General features: G+C 48.6%; 1 protein-coding gene across 5 annotated transcripts in view; it reads left to right on the top strand.

Annotated features, from left to right (window-relative positions):
* Positions 1 to 15,553, top strand: part of Cfap46 (cilia and flagella associated protein 46) — a 104,642-nt gene that overhangs the window by 21,100 nt on the left and 67,989 nt on the right. For all 5 annotated transcript variants that reach the window (XR_001230822.1, XM_013503030.1, XM_013503031.1 and 2 more), the window contains exons 11-19: positions 1,717 to 1,907; positions 5,155 to 5,383; positions 5,640 to 5,760; positions 6,836 to 6,959; positions 7,640 to 7,767; positions 8,608 to 8,735; positions 10,275 to 10,408; positions 11,973 to 12,185; positions 13,443 to 13,608. Coding sequence is in view for 4 of the 5 variants with exons in the window: in XM_013503030.1 (XP_013358484.1) it covers positions 1,717 to 1,907; positions 5,155 to 5,383; positions 5,640 to 5,760; positions 6,836 to 6,959; positions 7,640 to 7,767; positions 8,608 to 8,735; positions 10,275 to 10,408; positions 11,973 to 12,185; positions 13,443 to 13,608 (1,434 nt within the window). In the remaining variant the exon portion in view is untranslated. The remainder of the gene's footprint in view (positions 1 to 1,716; positions 1,908 to 5,154; positions 5,384 to 5,639; positions 5,761 to 6,835; positions 6,960 to 7,639; positions 7,768 to 8,607; positions 8,736 to 10,274; positions 10,409 to 11,972; positions 12,186 to 13,442; positions 13,609 to 15,553) is intronic.

Raw genomic sequence — 15,553 nt, 5'->3', positions numbered from 1 at the left:
AGTCAAACTGCAGTCAAGGCTCTCCTTTTTATAAGGAGAAAAAAACATTTATGTGGATGTCACATTTTACAGTCAAACTGCAGTCAAGGCTACCTTTGTATGTGGTGCTGTGAATTGCACAGCTGTGCCACACTACACCTCTGTCTTGGTGAACTTGAGAGGGGCTGGATACATGGTGGAATCTTGTGAGGCTTTGAGGGACTCATCTTAGTTGTTAGCAGGCATGAGTCATGAGTGTAGGCCGGACCCCATAGTCCAGGAGCAGTGTGAGGATAAGGCCCAGGGCCTTGGAAGTGAGAGGTTATGGGAAGGTGCCCAAGCAAAGGACAGGTGGAGCTTGAGGAAGGCCCAGAACACGGAGTCCTGAAATTCCAGACTGCAGCCTTTCTGGTGGGAAGAAACTGTAGCACAAACCAGGGGAAAAGTTCTTTGGTTAGTAAACAAAATGAATATAGGCCAGTGACGGCAAACCTTTTAGAGACTGGGTCCCTAAACTGCAACCCAAAACCCACTTGTTTATTGCAAAGTGCCAATATTGTAACTAAACCTGAATGCTCAGCTGCTGGGCGGTGCTGGGTGACTTGGCTTGCGTGCCGACAGAGAGGGCTGTGGGTGCCCACTGCGGCACATGTGCCATGGGTTCACCACCCCTGATACAGGCCCTGTAAATAGATAGTAATTAAAGAGACTCTGAATCCAAAGTATATGATGAAGTGCAGACATTTTTAAGTCTTTTCAGCATAATGTCTGCCTTCTGAGAGACTTGGTGGTCTCTCGATGGTCTCTCGGTGGTCCCCAGGACAAAACAGCGAGAGGATTTAGAAAATCAAGACAAGAGACAATAGCCAGGGTTGGGTGGAGTTACCTCTTGCCCGACGAGCAAGAGGACTGCCAAAAAACAGTACAGCGTTTATTTCTACCCTGGAGAGGTTGGTTAATTTCCACCTCGCTGTCCAGCAAGCAGTTAACAAGTTACAAGGGCTTGGGCTTGTTTACTCCGAGGAGCTCCCGTGTTCTCAGGCTGGCTTCATCCTGCACGTGTAATTATTTTCCAGCTTCAGCAGCTCCCAACACCTTCCAGAAAAAGTACCACTGAAGTATTCTCACCGCACACTCAGGGTGGCTTAGCACGCTGCCTTGAGTTCTCAGGGTACACCTGGCCCACCTGCTGCCCTGACCCCACATCCTCCAGCCCGCAGGCTTGGTCAGAACTGGCAGCACCAGCTCTCCAGACCATACCAGATTGGCCTCATAACTGGCACCGGGCTCACCATCTTCACAGATGTCTTGGTTACTTTTCTTGCTGCTGAGACAAAATACCTGGCACCCAAAGTTAAAGGAGGAAAGGTTTATTTTAGCTCACAGTTTGTAGAGGTTTCAGCCCATAGTCAGCTGCCTCCAAGGCAGGGTGGCATGGCACAGGGGCATCACAAAGGAGAAACAGTTCATGGCCTGGCATGTAGAAGGTACCAAGCAGCCAGCCTGCCTTTCCTGTTACCCCATCCAGGCCACCAGCCTTTTGGGCGGTAACACCCAGAACTGTAATTTCAATCAGTGGACCAATTTAGTACCACACACACTTAATCCCCATATCACACACCCTAGACCACGCACACACACAGCCAGCTTCTAAAAGCCCCACATATGAGCACATGAGGCTTTGGGGGATATCTAGGTATAAGCCAGAGCAACAGAGTCTCTCGATGTACCCATCAGGCCCAGCTGGACATCATAAAGAGACTGGACACGGCACTGCAACGTGCCATCCGCTTGGGTGACCCCCGGATCATCCAGGTGGTGTGCACAGCCCAGTGGAACACCTGCCTGCCTCTCCTGCAGCACAGCCTGCGGCACCACCTGCGCAAGCCACTGACCAACATCGCAGAGGTCTTGGAGAAGGTGGACAGGTGGGTACCCTTGGGCATGCAGTTGGAGAGGGACAGAGTCAAACTGCTCCTGCCCCTGTGGGCGCAGTCCTCATTCTGAGCATCGTCAGTGGGGTGCACAGCGCCCGCTGAGCCTGGCGTCATTCACATTGCACTGTGTTGCCTCCATCGAGTCCTTTCCTTTTGCCAGCTGCGTATCCCAGGATGTGACTTGTCAACAGTTTTTTACCCATGGATGTGGGTTGGGATTAGCTGGAAAGGGCTTGAAAATGTATCTTCAAATTGGTGCTGGACATGTAGTAGGCACTGTGATATTGTGAGAGGCCCTCTTCCAAGTGCTGCATCTCTCTGCTCACACCACTGCAAGGGTCCCAGTTACTTCACATCTCTGCAATACTTAGCATTACCCATCCTTTTAATTTTTGTTATCCTCAGGAATTTCACAGTAGATATTTTTTATTGCCTTTAGGCCTACTGGTGATTTTTCATTGCCTTTAGGCCTAGTGGTGAGCTTCTTTCATAGGCTTTTGACACTCTCCTGCTCCCTATTGTGACACACTTGTCCCACACTTCTGTTTCTATCATATTTGACTCCAAGGTTATGCTGACTTTACAAGTTGGGAAGTGTTTTTCTAAAGTCACTTCCCAGAGCAGTTTGTGTACCACTTGTAAAATTTTTTTCCTAAAATCTTTGATAGAATTCAACAACAAAGCCATCTAGGCCAGCAGGCCATTTGTTTTGTTTTGTTTTGTTTTGTTTTGTTTTGTTTCGTTTTGTTTAACCATTTCTTCTTTAAATGCTTTGAAGAAGTTTTCATCTTCTAGCTTCCATGGTCTCGTGAAAAGTCTAGTTATGATAAGCATGGTTCCCTGTGCTCTTTTCCTTCTTCCTGTTTTCAAGTTCATATCTCTAACTTTGGTTTTCAGCATTTGATTATGATATTCTTAGGAGCTCTTTTTATTTTAATTCTGCACAGGGTTCTCTTAGATACTCGGATGTATAAAACGAGGTTTTCATCAAATTTGGGAAAGTATTGCTTATTGTTTCTTCAAATGTGTTCCTCTCCCCTTACACACACACACACACACACACACACACATACACACACACCAGAGTATAGGATACTGCTCTAGAGCTCCGCATTCCCTGCTTATTTTTTAAAAACCTTTTGTTCTCAGTTCTTCTGATGGGTTAATTTCAACAGACCTATTTTCAGGTTCATGGATTTTTTTTTTTTTTTGCTCTCCTCAATCTGCTGTCACACTCAAATAGAACGATTTTTCACTTCAGTTATTATAGTTTTTAGATTTAGTATTTCCATTTTCTTTTGCTTTCCATTTCTGTATAGATTCCCTGTCCATTCATTAGTACTCCTTTTCCCTCCATTTGGGAACATATTACGATATTTATATTGTACTATCTGCTTTTGTTTTTTTTTTATTTTTTTTGGGGGGGGGGTTTCTCCGGTACCAGGAACCGAACTCACGACCTTGCGCTTGCCAGACAGGCGCTTTTGCCGCTGAGCTAAATCCCCAGCCCCTGTACTATCTGCTTTAAGGAATTTATTTGCGAGACCAACTTCTGACCCATCTGTGTCCTGACTGTGGATCACATTCTTCTGTTGCCACCCCATGCAGTAATGTTCATGCCTGTGGGTGATCCGCTGTAACTGTAGCATTTTGTTATCTCTTTCAGAGGAGTGTTGGGTTTTGTTCTAATTGGCAGTTGGGTTATTGGCTGCTTGCTTTAATGTCATGCAGGGTTGTTTTATGTTCTGTCCAGGTGCATCTCTGGAGGCCCAAGGTGTTTCCCAAACTCACTCTTATGGGATTCAGCTTCCAAATAACTCTTCTCTGCTGATCACATGAGGCTGTGTTTTGAGGATTTACTTGAGCAGATGCTCTACCTCAACTTGGTGGGCATTTTAAAAGTCCCACCTGCCCTGTCATTGCCAGCAGGCTATCTGGCCATCATCACTGGCTCTTTCTGGAGTTTTCCCTTCCCAGGGGCTACAGTTGTATACTGCCTGCTATCCACACCTGGAAACAGCTGCCTCCTGTGTTTGGCCCAGTTTTATGGATATAGTGTTGCCAGAGTGGTCCATTAAGAGCTATTTTATGACAGAATCAGAAGTAACAGGAAATTGCTAACCTGAAGGCATTTCGCTGGGCCATCAGCTCTTTTTTGAAGGATGTAGACTCTGTTTTGTGAGTCTGCTGGCCATGGTTTTACATCTGTCCCTCAAGAGCTCCTGTCTGTGTGCTGCTCCTGGCAGATTTGGTCATTCTCCGGGGAATCCAGCTCTCAGAAAGTCTTACATGTGGGGTTCGGTGTGCACATTGCCTATTCTCTGGATGCTGCACTTCTCCCCACATGGAATCCACTCCCACTTTTGCTGGCTCTTTGTTCTTGGCCCCAGGCCATACAAAAATAGCTCAGTTGTGGCCGCTGTCTGAACCTATAGGCAGGATCTAGGGACCCTGGTTGCCTGGCTGGGAGCATACTTGGCTTGACCAGGGTCCTTCTGGTACCTACCAAGGTGTCTTAGGCTCCTGGCTCCTGCAGGAGCCCTGACATCATGGGCTTTCTCTGCTTCTCCATGCAACCTCACAGAATTCTTTTTACCTGACCTGTTCCTGGTTTCCTCTGAGGTTACATGTATATTAATGTCACTTCTCTGCACTGGTGGGAAGTCTATCTGTCTGTGAGTCCTATAGAGTCTTTACTCGGCAGTCTTTTGGGGGATGCTAATACCATGTCTCGGGACAGTGGTTAAGGTGGCTTCTCCTATGCTCTTGACAGCAAAGGCTTTGTTCAGACTCAAGGGCTTCTCCAGGGTGGGGTTGAGGGGCTGTTACACCCACCACAGTAGTGACACCAGGAACCTTCCTGAGAGAGAGTGGTGTCTTTGTGTGATGGACAGCATGAAGGGCAATGGTTAGTCATGGTTTTGTGAATACTGCTCCCTCTGGAGCTCACGACATAGAAAGTCTCATTCAGTTGGCCACCTGCCACTCAACCTGAGCTGAAGGACTTAATAGCACCCACCAGCTGGGCTCTGAAGTCTCTAGTGGTCTGCAAGGACTGTCCTTCTGGCCTAGTGTGTGAGTCCTCAAAGCAAGGCAAGGTATGATCAGAGGGAGGCTAGAAAGCCAGGGGCACTTAGAAGCCAAGGCATTTCCTGCTCCTGCTGAAGGGTGGACACCAGCCCTGCACCCTGGTTGGCCACCCAGCCAGGTCCTCCAAACACGTGTGCCCATCTCCCAGCCTCATGACCCTGCTTCGCTGCCAAGTGCACATGGAAATGGCATGCATCGAAGAGGATGAGGACCGGCTAGAGCCCGCCATGGAACACCTGCAGAAGGCCATGAGCCTAGACAGCCTGGGTCTCTACCAGGACAAACTTAGGACAGCCTTCAACCGGCTGCACCTGTGCACCATGCTGTACCAGTCTCCAGAGCGTGCTGAAGACAAGGCCATCATGGCCATTGAGCAGGTGCGGGCACAGCCTGTTGCAGGGGCTGGCTGGGGAGGAAGCTGGAGGGGACTTTGGGTCTGTGCAGGCTCAGCACAAGAACAGGGTTGTGAGGGGCAGGGTATGGCAGGGATGGAGCTGCCTCAGGCCCACTTGACAGCAAGGAGGACTATTGTGCCTCAGGGAAAACCCCAGGTGTTTCTTTGCATACTTAGAAGGACCAAAGAAGAGGGTGCTTTAAACAATGTGTGCATCAAACTGGTCCTTCCTTGTGCAGGCAAAAAAAGTTATGCCAAAAGACAGTGTCAGGAAGAAGCGCGCCCTCCTGGTGAATGCAGGCCTGGCTCTTGCCCCAGACGCCTTCCAGATCGTGCTAGACAGCGAGAATGAAGCCAAAGGTGAGCACCACTCTCCAGCGGGCAAGAGGCACTGCTAGAAGGACCAGGGTGAGACTCAGTTAGGCCAGAGGCTTGGTGCTTCTGGTTGGAAGACTGGCCGGATGGCACCATCACAAAGCTGGGTAGTGAGCAGATGATAGCGTGATTCTGAAAGTTTTCCTCTGCAAACTCTGCAACACAACTAGTTCCATCTGATCACTGTCAAAAGAGAAACAAGCTGGTGGCACAAACCTATAATCCCAAGTACTCAGGAGGCTGAGGCTGAGGCTAAGGCAGGGGCTAAGGCAGGAGGCTCAAAAGCTCCAGGCTCACCTGGGCAACTTTACTAGACCCTGCCTGAAAATGAAATAGAAAGGGCCAGGGATGTTTCTCAATAGTAGAGCACTTACCTAGCACATACCAGCCCTGGGTCCTATCCTCAGCACTGCAAACAAACAAACAAGCAACAGAGAAGACACTGCCTACCTCAGGAGCCCTGGGCTGCTGCACAGGAGCAGGTGACTGGTTTGCTGTTTGCCATCAACATTCTTGTTGAATACAGCAGCTAATTCCTCGGTCAATGAAAATAAAAGATAAACAACAGGAAATAGCAAGGTGGACCTTTGGCTTTTGGGTGGGGAAGCAAGAGACAGAGGGGTAGGGGAAGGAGGGCAGGAAAATGACAGCAAAAAGGGGGGCTGTGAAGTGCTGTGTACAGGCACCAAGTCCCTACAAAGAACATATATAATATATATGTCCTTAGTGTATAATATATATATTATACATGTTTGGTATAATACACATAATGGTATATTATATGTATACCTTCTGTGAACAAGGGGTATGGGACGTGTGTCAGACAGGAAGGTATATATATCCCTTTATATGTCCAAGAGACACAGGGAGGGAAGGGAGAGGAAAGGGGAGAGGGTTAAAACAGAATTAAGAAACTTCATGTACATGTACCACTTCCCCACAACGAATGCATCATTAGTCCTACAAACATATTCCAATAAAAAATATTTTTTAAAACTTCCTCAGTCACCTAATCCCTTAGAACACCAACCAGCATTTGTGTTTTGTTTTGTGTTCTCAGTTTCCATTGGGAAAAACAGGGGCCGGTTCACCTACCTCTTTGCAAAGGCTCGACATCACATGCTCAGTGTGGACAAGGCTGCTGGGCACTTACAGCGTCTAGGAAATGAGAACGACCAAGAGAGGTAAGAACGGAAGAGAAAAAGCATTTTTCCAGAGAAGACACTGACAGAAACACAAAGAAAGCAGTCAGCAGGAAGGGCCTGCCAGCCCAAGAGCAGTGTCTGGGGGCCAAGCCTCTGGCTGCCCAGCTGTGCAGGCTCCAGTGTCTCTATGCCCCACCCTAGAGGCCCGATGGGAAGGACTTCGCCTGCTCACCTTGAGAAGCAACAGGCCCCAGTCCACACGGTGTATAGCCTGTGGTAAGACTGTCACTCTGGTGCATGGTGCTATCATGACACATGGACCAATGCAGACTAGAGGGTCCCCAACCTCTAGTTGGGGTTGAGACTCACCCCACACCCCCACCAGGGAAACAAATTGTGTGGGACATTTCTCACTGGCACAAGGATGGGAAGGTACAGTACCACCAGCACCTGGTAGGGACATCCAGGGAGCTGGACCTGAGCCCAGGGACTCTGCACGCTAACCCCTGGGCCCTGACCACTGCTTCCACCCCACTGGCCAGGGCTGTTCCTCTCACCTCACACCCTTGCCTTGAACATTACTCTGACACAGGCTCTTTCTGTGCAACCTCAAAACCATACAACATTGGCTTTTCTTCTCAAGCAGTCATTCTGGGTATATTTTAATTTCACAACTTGGACTGAACTTGCTTTTCTCCTGTTGGGGTCTCAATGAGCAGAATTCAGATTTGGGCAGAGCTGGCCAAGGTTGCCCGGAAGCAAGGGGTGTGGGACGTGTGTCGGACAGCAAGCCGCTTCTGCCTCCTGTATGACATCAAGGTGAAGAAGCCAACAAGGCTGAAGAGAGGTGCATGTCTCAAGCGCGTCCCCCCTCCCTGTGTCAAGTGGGCTAAACCTCAGGGCTGCAGGCATCTCTGAATGGTGGTGGTGCCAGTGGTCCTTTCCCACCAGGAGGTGCCTGGTAGGAGTTGTGATGCCCAGCCAACCGGGGTACTTCTTAGGAGGGGCCAAGTTTGGCCCTAAAGTAAAAGGAAAGATCACTGAGCATGCATTTAAGTTCAGAGGAGCCTTCTACATGTGTGTGGTTGGCCTTTCCCCTCTACAGGCTCCTTACTCACAAATTCAGCCCTGAGGATTAAAAGTATTTGAAAAGAGTTGCATCTGTACTGAAAGTGTACAGACTTGTTTCTTGTTATTAGTCCCTAAACGATACAGTATAACAACTATCCATATGGCACTTACATTGTACTTGGTGTAACTAAGATGGCTTAAGTATACAGGGCAATATGTGCAGCTTATGTGCAAAAATGGTGCCATTTTATATAACGGACTTGGGCACCTGTGGATTTGGGTATTTGCATGGGGTCCTAGAACTAGTCACCATGGATACTGAGGAGCAACTATACTTGCAGCTGACTATAAATAACTGTTCATGATAATCTAACAATAGCAAAGTTACCACTGATTATCATTACTACTACCTGTTACAGAGTTGCTTTGGCCCAATAGTGTTCCGGGTTGCTCAGGGACCGTCATTACATTGCAGACCCCACACACACACTCACACACCTGGGTGTATCCTGCACAGAGCTGGGGAAAGGCTTAGACATCAAGGAGCAGGCCAGGAATCCTTCTGTTTTTGTTTGCTAGGAAAGAGGTAATCCTTACACAGTGCTGTTCCCCTCAGGAAAGAAAAAGAGAGGTGCAGATGGCTCGGTGCATGAGACCTGGAGCCAGTCCCAGGTGACCCTGCAGAAACAGACATCCACCTACCTGCTGCGGAAGTTCGCAGAGGTGGGCTTCATCAATGCTGAGGTGGGTCCTGAAAGTGCTTTCATTCATCCTGTAGGTCCACTGCAGTCGTGGGGTGGGGTCAGTGTAACCTATTAATCTGGACTATTAGAGACATGGGTCACAGGACCCCACTTCTGCTCTCCCAATAAAACTATGTTAGGGAGAGAAATTTTCATGAGTTCTGGGAAAACTATGAATAGAAATGTTATGTGTGCTAATGTAAAATTTTTGTTAGAAACAATTTTTGAATTGTGAATCCAAAGTTACGTAAGTAGAGCAGGTAACTGTCATTGCATTTTGGAGGTGTTTTAGTTACTTTACACTCGTTGCTGAAACAAAATACCCAAAACCCCAAATTAAGGAAGGAAAGGTTTATTCAGCTCACAGTTTATGGAGGTTTCAGTCCCTAATCAGCTGGCTCCAAGGAAGGGTGGTATGATGAGGGGCAATAGTTCAAGGCAGCAGAAAACAGCAAAAGCAACAAGAGCAAAAGGGTAGGGGAAAAGCAAGCCTCTTTTCCTCCCTTATATTGTAAGCAGACTGCCCTCCCCCAGAGTAGGCGTAGCACTCACACCATCTCCATGCCCTCTTCTTGCACAGGATGAGGATGTTTACCAAGTAAGACCTCTGGCCCCCTGCTGAGTTAAACTTCTAAAGTTTTCAAGTGGACGCAGTGTACCAACCAGCAGAGGAGGTTTTAATTGGAGTCAGTTTTATAAACCTAAGAGGGAGGTGTGATCTTGGAAATGCTTCTATTTCTGGGCCCAAGGCCTTGGCCTAGACTCATAGCTGCATCCCCCACAGGTTTACTTCCCCCAAACACAGGGAAGCTGAGATGTGGGCTCAGCCCTGCCTAAAGTCAGTGGGTGGAATGTGGCCAGGCTGAATCCAAAGCCCCACCCTTCAGCCCCAGGTCTGAGCTCTTAGTCCACCACCCGCACTAAAGCCCTTGGTTACTCTGTGACATGTTATGACTTCAGAGTTCTCAGAGCTCCAAGTGGGCACAGGCTGGGGCCAAAGCCCTCTGTGATTAATTCAGTAAGAGTCTAAGGGACATGGGCAGAACCAACACCTATGCTCAGGACCCAGTGCCCTGATAGCAGAGCTGGTTTATGGAGTGAGATAGCTGGCTGTGACCCTGAGGTCTACCCATTCCACTGTCACCCAGAGCCATTTGTCCTCAAAGTCCCTCAGCTTGTCCCTAATGGGCTTCTTAACCTTTAATGCTGAAAAACAGATTCATGAAGCAGTCAAGGAGAGTTGAAACTGACTGAGCATTTGATAACATAAAAAATGTCTGTTCATCTCCAGAGGCATGATGATGGGTGTGAGCTCAGCTTTTGAAACAAAGCCTTCTCTTCCCAAGACGTGCACCTTTATGGTAAAGTGACAGATCATCAAGGCAGGCAGGAGTGTAGGGGGCTCATCATGCAAATCTCTCTACCTTATATTTGGCTTTTTCAAAATCAAATCCTAAACGAAAGATATTTGGCTGTGTACCTCCCCATGGCTAAACCCCTGTCGGGCCCAAGACCTCTCCCATTATGCACTTCCTTACAGGCCACTGTCCACTTGCTGCGCTCAGAAGGTGTGGAGCTGAATGACCAGGCCATCCCCCCTGAAGACTTGAGCCAGCACCCTGCTGGCTACGTGCCTGAACCCCTAGATACAAACACAGAGTGGATCACATACAGGTAGGCAGCAGTTCTGGCTGTGGTGTGGGCTGAGGGTTGAAGTGTCCCTCTGAACCCATGGGGCCACACAAAGATGTGGCCTTCTTTGTAAGAGCAATATCCATTCTCGCATAAATAAGTCAAAGCATTAAATATAAAGCGAGACTACAGATGGCTTTATCTAGTTATTAGCAGTGCATCCTAGCAAAACCATTAGCACAATTTATTGCTAATAAAAGGGAAGAAAGCACATGACTGTTTTCTCCAGTTGGTTTTGGTAAATCATCCTTCTCTCCACATTAGTTAGCTCTTCTCACTATCAGTAAAACTGAGCTATTGGGGGAGCAGCAGCAGTGGTGGAAAATGGACAAGCAGTTTCTTGTGGTCCAGATCTTAAAAGAAAGCTGTCACTAAGCAGCTTGAGCTCTCAACAGCCCCTGCTTACAAATAGCACGCATTAATTTGCACAGAACATCTCAAAATATCTGCCCATATGAAATTTCAAGTTCAAAAACAATCATGAAACTAAGGTAGTTGTTGCATCAACAATGGTGGGCTTTATCAATGTTTTAATCTGAAATACTTTTAAAGATGAATATGGTAATGAATGAACACACTTAATATTTATATGACAGAAACAGCAATGTTTAACTGTGCTTTCAATTCAATTGGGGAAAAAGAAAGGCTAATTCCTGTACATTACTTACTGAGTGCCTGGATTCCTGCTGAAGAGAGAGGAAAGAGCAGCCATAATTCTATGCAGATGTTTCTCTTGGCATTGAAAGAGAATCACTCATCAGTAGCATTGTGAGACCTATGATCTGACTCGGGCTGCACCCTGGGTCCATGCTGTGAGCCCACTATCACAGGGCAGGGGACAAGGACACCTTTCTGGCCCTGCTTCCATATGGGGGTGTCTTCCAAGAAGCACTTGGGCTGTTTATGTACAGCTGAGGGTGACTTTGACATTTAAAAATTTTTAAAACAAAAGTAATGCAACAGAAACTACATGTAGCTCACAAAACCTAAAATACTGACTGACTGACCTTCAGTAGAACAAGCCCATCCTGCCTGGGCTGGCAGAACAGAGACACTGTCCCCACACTGTGATGCTGAGTGCCAGCAAATTACCCCATGAAGCCTGTGTGTGATGGGACCAGAATGGTGAGCACACCAAGGTGTGAGGATGCCCACAAGAGGACAGGCAGCCTGCCCAAGGCCTCAGCGCAGGAGTTCCTCCTCATAGCAGGTTGCAGGGTCCAATGGCCTGTGAGAGCTCACACTATGGGAAAAGCAGCAAAGAGCAGTAGCCCGTGTCCAGGTGGGAGGTAAGGACAGACTGGAGCTGGCAGACAGGAAACAGTGCAGGGAGGGTGGGCTGCATAGATGGCCTGTAGGAGGGTCTAGGAGGGCAGCATCAAACCAAGGATGGCCACAATGGGCTCTCATCGGAAACCCTGGGCTGCAGAGACAACCTGAAACATCCCTGCATAACTGAGCAGGGACCACTAGGGGGGTCCTCTGCACTGTCTCATTTGGAAAAAGCTTTGTGGGGAACTGAATGCTTCATGGTGTACATTTGCAGAACGTGGATAGAAAATCTGTCACATTATGCCATGAACAACTGGTTGCGCTCTGCGGAAATCGGACAGGAGATAGGTGAAGCCTGGATTGTGCAGAACGCTGTGGTCTATGTCCTGAATCACAACCACCATCTCATCACAGCCGGGCGGCAGAAGGAGCTGGTGGACACCCTGCATCACCTCCTGAATATCATCAAGGCCATGGGCCCCCATGGGTAGGTGTGAGGGATGCTGTACGTATCCACATGCAGGAAGGTGCAGACTCAGGCCAGGGCCCATAGGATCAGGCCTGTCCCCTGGAGGTATAGGGGCTGGAGAGACACCAATCAGGGGTGACTGAGGAGGGGCTGGACCCACAGTCCAATAACAAAGCCTCCACTTCAGCGTAGCCTCACAGCCACCTCTAAGCTCCTGCGTGCCTGCCTCAGGCAGAGCTTCCTCTGATCACTGGGAGCAGCCTGAGGCAGGTCACTCAGCATGAGGCAGAAGAGTGACTCCATGTTTGTTTCATCCTGGATTTGCTGTAGAGGATGGAAATTTATGTTTCGTTTTTATCCAGGTGGATGTGAATTTGTGAAAGACTAATATTTTCCTAGTTAAAATTAGAAGTTTGAAAACATTAAGTTGGGTCAAAATTTCCTGTAAGATGAAATTTTAATTTATCTTTGTTGGTTTGGTTTTTCTATCTAAATAAAAGGATTTCTTTTTAAGCCCAGGTACCAAAATAGGATGATAGAATGAACCAGAATGTAGCAACATATGTGCAGTACGATTTTTTAAATTATGAGTAATAAAGAAAATGAAACATGACACAAGTAATTTCTCAGCAGTGTTCACCTCTCCCCAGGCACGAGTCCCTGACAGGGCCCGTTTGGGCTGAGTATCCCTTTAATCCTGCAGGATGCCCAGGTCACAGCCCTGCGTCATCCCAGACGGCCCAAGAGAGACCAAGGGGCCCTCCAGGCCGAGCCTCTCTTTACAGCACAGCCACATCTCTTTGTCTGTCATAGGCAAATCCTGCTGCTTGGCATCAGAGACCACTGCTGACTATGTTCTGGGAGTGCAGTGTTTCCCCTTAAGCCCATTCAATCTAATAATCAGGGCTAGACCATCACCCATGGCTTCCAGGATGTCCCAGACACACAACCATGGACAAAGTAGATTTTTGCCTTAGCCATTTCTTCTCAGGATCCTCGGAAGACCCTGCCCTGTCACATAATGTTCCCCTCTGCTCCTGGTGTCCTGAGACTTGCCTCACCTGAGCAGTAGGGGCTCCAGCTCTGTCCTCGGAGGCCTGACCATAGCTCCTTGAGGTAGCTCTGAGGACAGCAGGTGACCTCTTTCTTTCTAAGCTTTATCAGATGAGTCAAGTGAACAGATTCCACTGGCCCCAGACCCACAACCGCAAGGATCTGTGCTGATGGTGTGCCCTACCTTGAGGGAGCTCTCAAGGCTCATGTGTTTGATTCCAGGAACTCAGTCATGTTAGCCATGCTCTGCAATGCCTTAGCTCGAGGCCTGATTATCAGCTGGATTCCCACCCAGACATATGAAAAGTCAAGAAAAGTTATGAGACTAAATGTGTTTCAAGCTCCACTGGATTCAGGAGCTACCTCTGAGATCAAGACAGCATTAGAGGTATGACCTCACCAGGCCATAGCGGGTGAGGGTGTGGGACGGTTGAAGAGGGATGGCTTACTGAACACCATGTGGGGGAAGGGCCCAGTGGAGGGGAGGCCACACACATCTGGTCTGTCAAGAGAGTAGAAGGGCACTTGACAGACCAGGGGTCAGGGTGTCAAGGCCTTTGGAGGCTCCAGACAAGATAGGAAGGTCCCACCCATCAGGTAATGGAGGTGAAAGTGGGACTGGCAGGACTCCATTGGCTGGAAAAGAGGTGAGTGGACAGCAGCAGGCATGGGAAACAGACTGGGTGAGGTGCGAGTTAGAGGTTCTCATGGCTCAGAGCTTGCAGCTGCTGCTCCTTCTAGGGCAGAGGACAATGTGGAACTAGAACTAGGAAGGGACCCATATCACTTGGGAACAGATATGGAGCAACCCTATAAGGTGCTGACATGCCAAGCAATGGGACTTAGTCCATGAAGTTTATTTCCCAGTAAATTTGAATTTCATTGTGGTAATCCCCACTGAAGGAAAAAATGATGGTCTTAAATTGATGGCAGTTGTAAGTGTTCAATAATCCATCAGCCATTTCTAACTCAAGGAATCTTGTAAAACTTGAAAAGCCAGTTTCCTCCTGGGTCCAAGGGGAACTGTCAGAGCCTTGGCAGAGTCCCAGAGTGCGGGTCCCCAGAAGCGTTTGTGGGGGATACAGGAGCAGGGAAGGCCTGTGCTACTCACTGCTGGGGGACATGATGAGCTGTCCCTGCCCAAGCCATCAGGAGGAGACAAGAGGCAGGCAAGGGGCCTTGAAATGGCACCCAGGCCCTGGGTAAAGCAGTGCTCCGGACAGTAGCAGAGCTTGCTGCCTTCACCCAGTGCAGGTGTCTGCAGGCAATACTCATGACCAGCCTGTGTGGAGGTGAGAGCGAGGGTGGAGAAGGCCCTGGAGTCACAGCAGGAACAATGACCTGGGTAGGGCTTCTACTGTGACTGAAAGGGAGAGCACAAGGGGCACGGCTTATGCCTGTGACAGCCCCAGGAAGGTCAGCACAGGCCAGCCAGAGGGGCCACATTAGTGTTTAGATCGTCCTCCCCAGAAGGGACGGAGGGCCAGGGCAAATGCCCACAGGGAGGAGGTAGGCAAGAAAAGGAAGGTGCTGGTGTGGCCAAGGGACACGGTGGAAAGGTAGAGGTTCCCAGCTGGATCCAGGTGCTGAAAGGGTGTACCTGAAATGGAGCCCCAAGTGGCACCGCTTGGAACGGTCAGAGGGAAGGAAAGCTGGAGGACTGAATGGCCGTGGCGGTGACAGTGTGGGAACAAACTTCATTGCAATGGGACATGGGAACTTGTGCTGTGGAGGAAGGATGCCCTGCTCAGACTGTGGAATCAGCATGACCCACACATATTCCTGCAGGGCTTCCTGTGGAATGGGATAGGGTTGCCTGGGAGTTAATCCAGAATCCTGAATGGAGGAAGGCAGTAATAAAGGACTTCTGCCTGTACTTGTTTCCACCTGTGTGTTTTATGAGGGCCAGGATTCGTATTGTGGCTCGGAGTCAAGGGACCCTGGGTTAGCAAGCAGGCATTCCTAGTGGCAGTGACTACTGCACTGGCCAGGCTTTGTACAATAACCCACAAGTGGTGTTTTAGTTCCATTTAAAGGTGAGGAAACTGAGGCATACAGTAAGTAAGTGAGGAAAGTGTGGGCAGCTGGGCCTTCAGGATCCCAATCACACATCCTTGTTACAAATGTGATAGATCAAGAATGGCTAGCATTAAGAAATCAACCAATAACAAATGCTTCTCCACTTCTGGTGGGAATGCAGACTGGTGAAACCAGTGTGGAAATCAGTTTGGAGATTCCTCAGAAAACTAGGTCTAGAGGTCCCATTCAACCCAGCTATCCCCCTGCTGGGTATTTTCCCAGAAGATCTAAAAACATCATATCACAGCGATATA

The sequence above is a fragment of the Chinchilla lanigera genome, unplaced genomic scaffold (genome assembly GCF_000276665.1).
Source record: "Chinchilla lanigera isolate Chin_1 unplaced genomic scaffold, ChiLan1.0 scaffold00076, whole genome shotgun sequence".
Classification (NCBI taxonomy): domain Eukaryota; kingdom Metazoa; phylum Chordata; class Mammalia; order Rodentia; family Chinchillidae; genus Chinchilla; species Chinchilla lanigera.
Note: the sequence above shows the minus strand (reverse complement) of the source record. Positions and strands in the feature narration are given on the sequence as shown.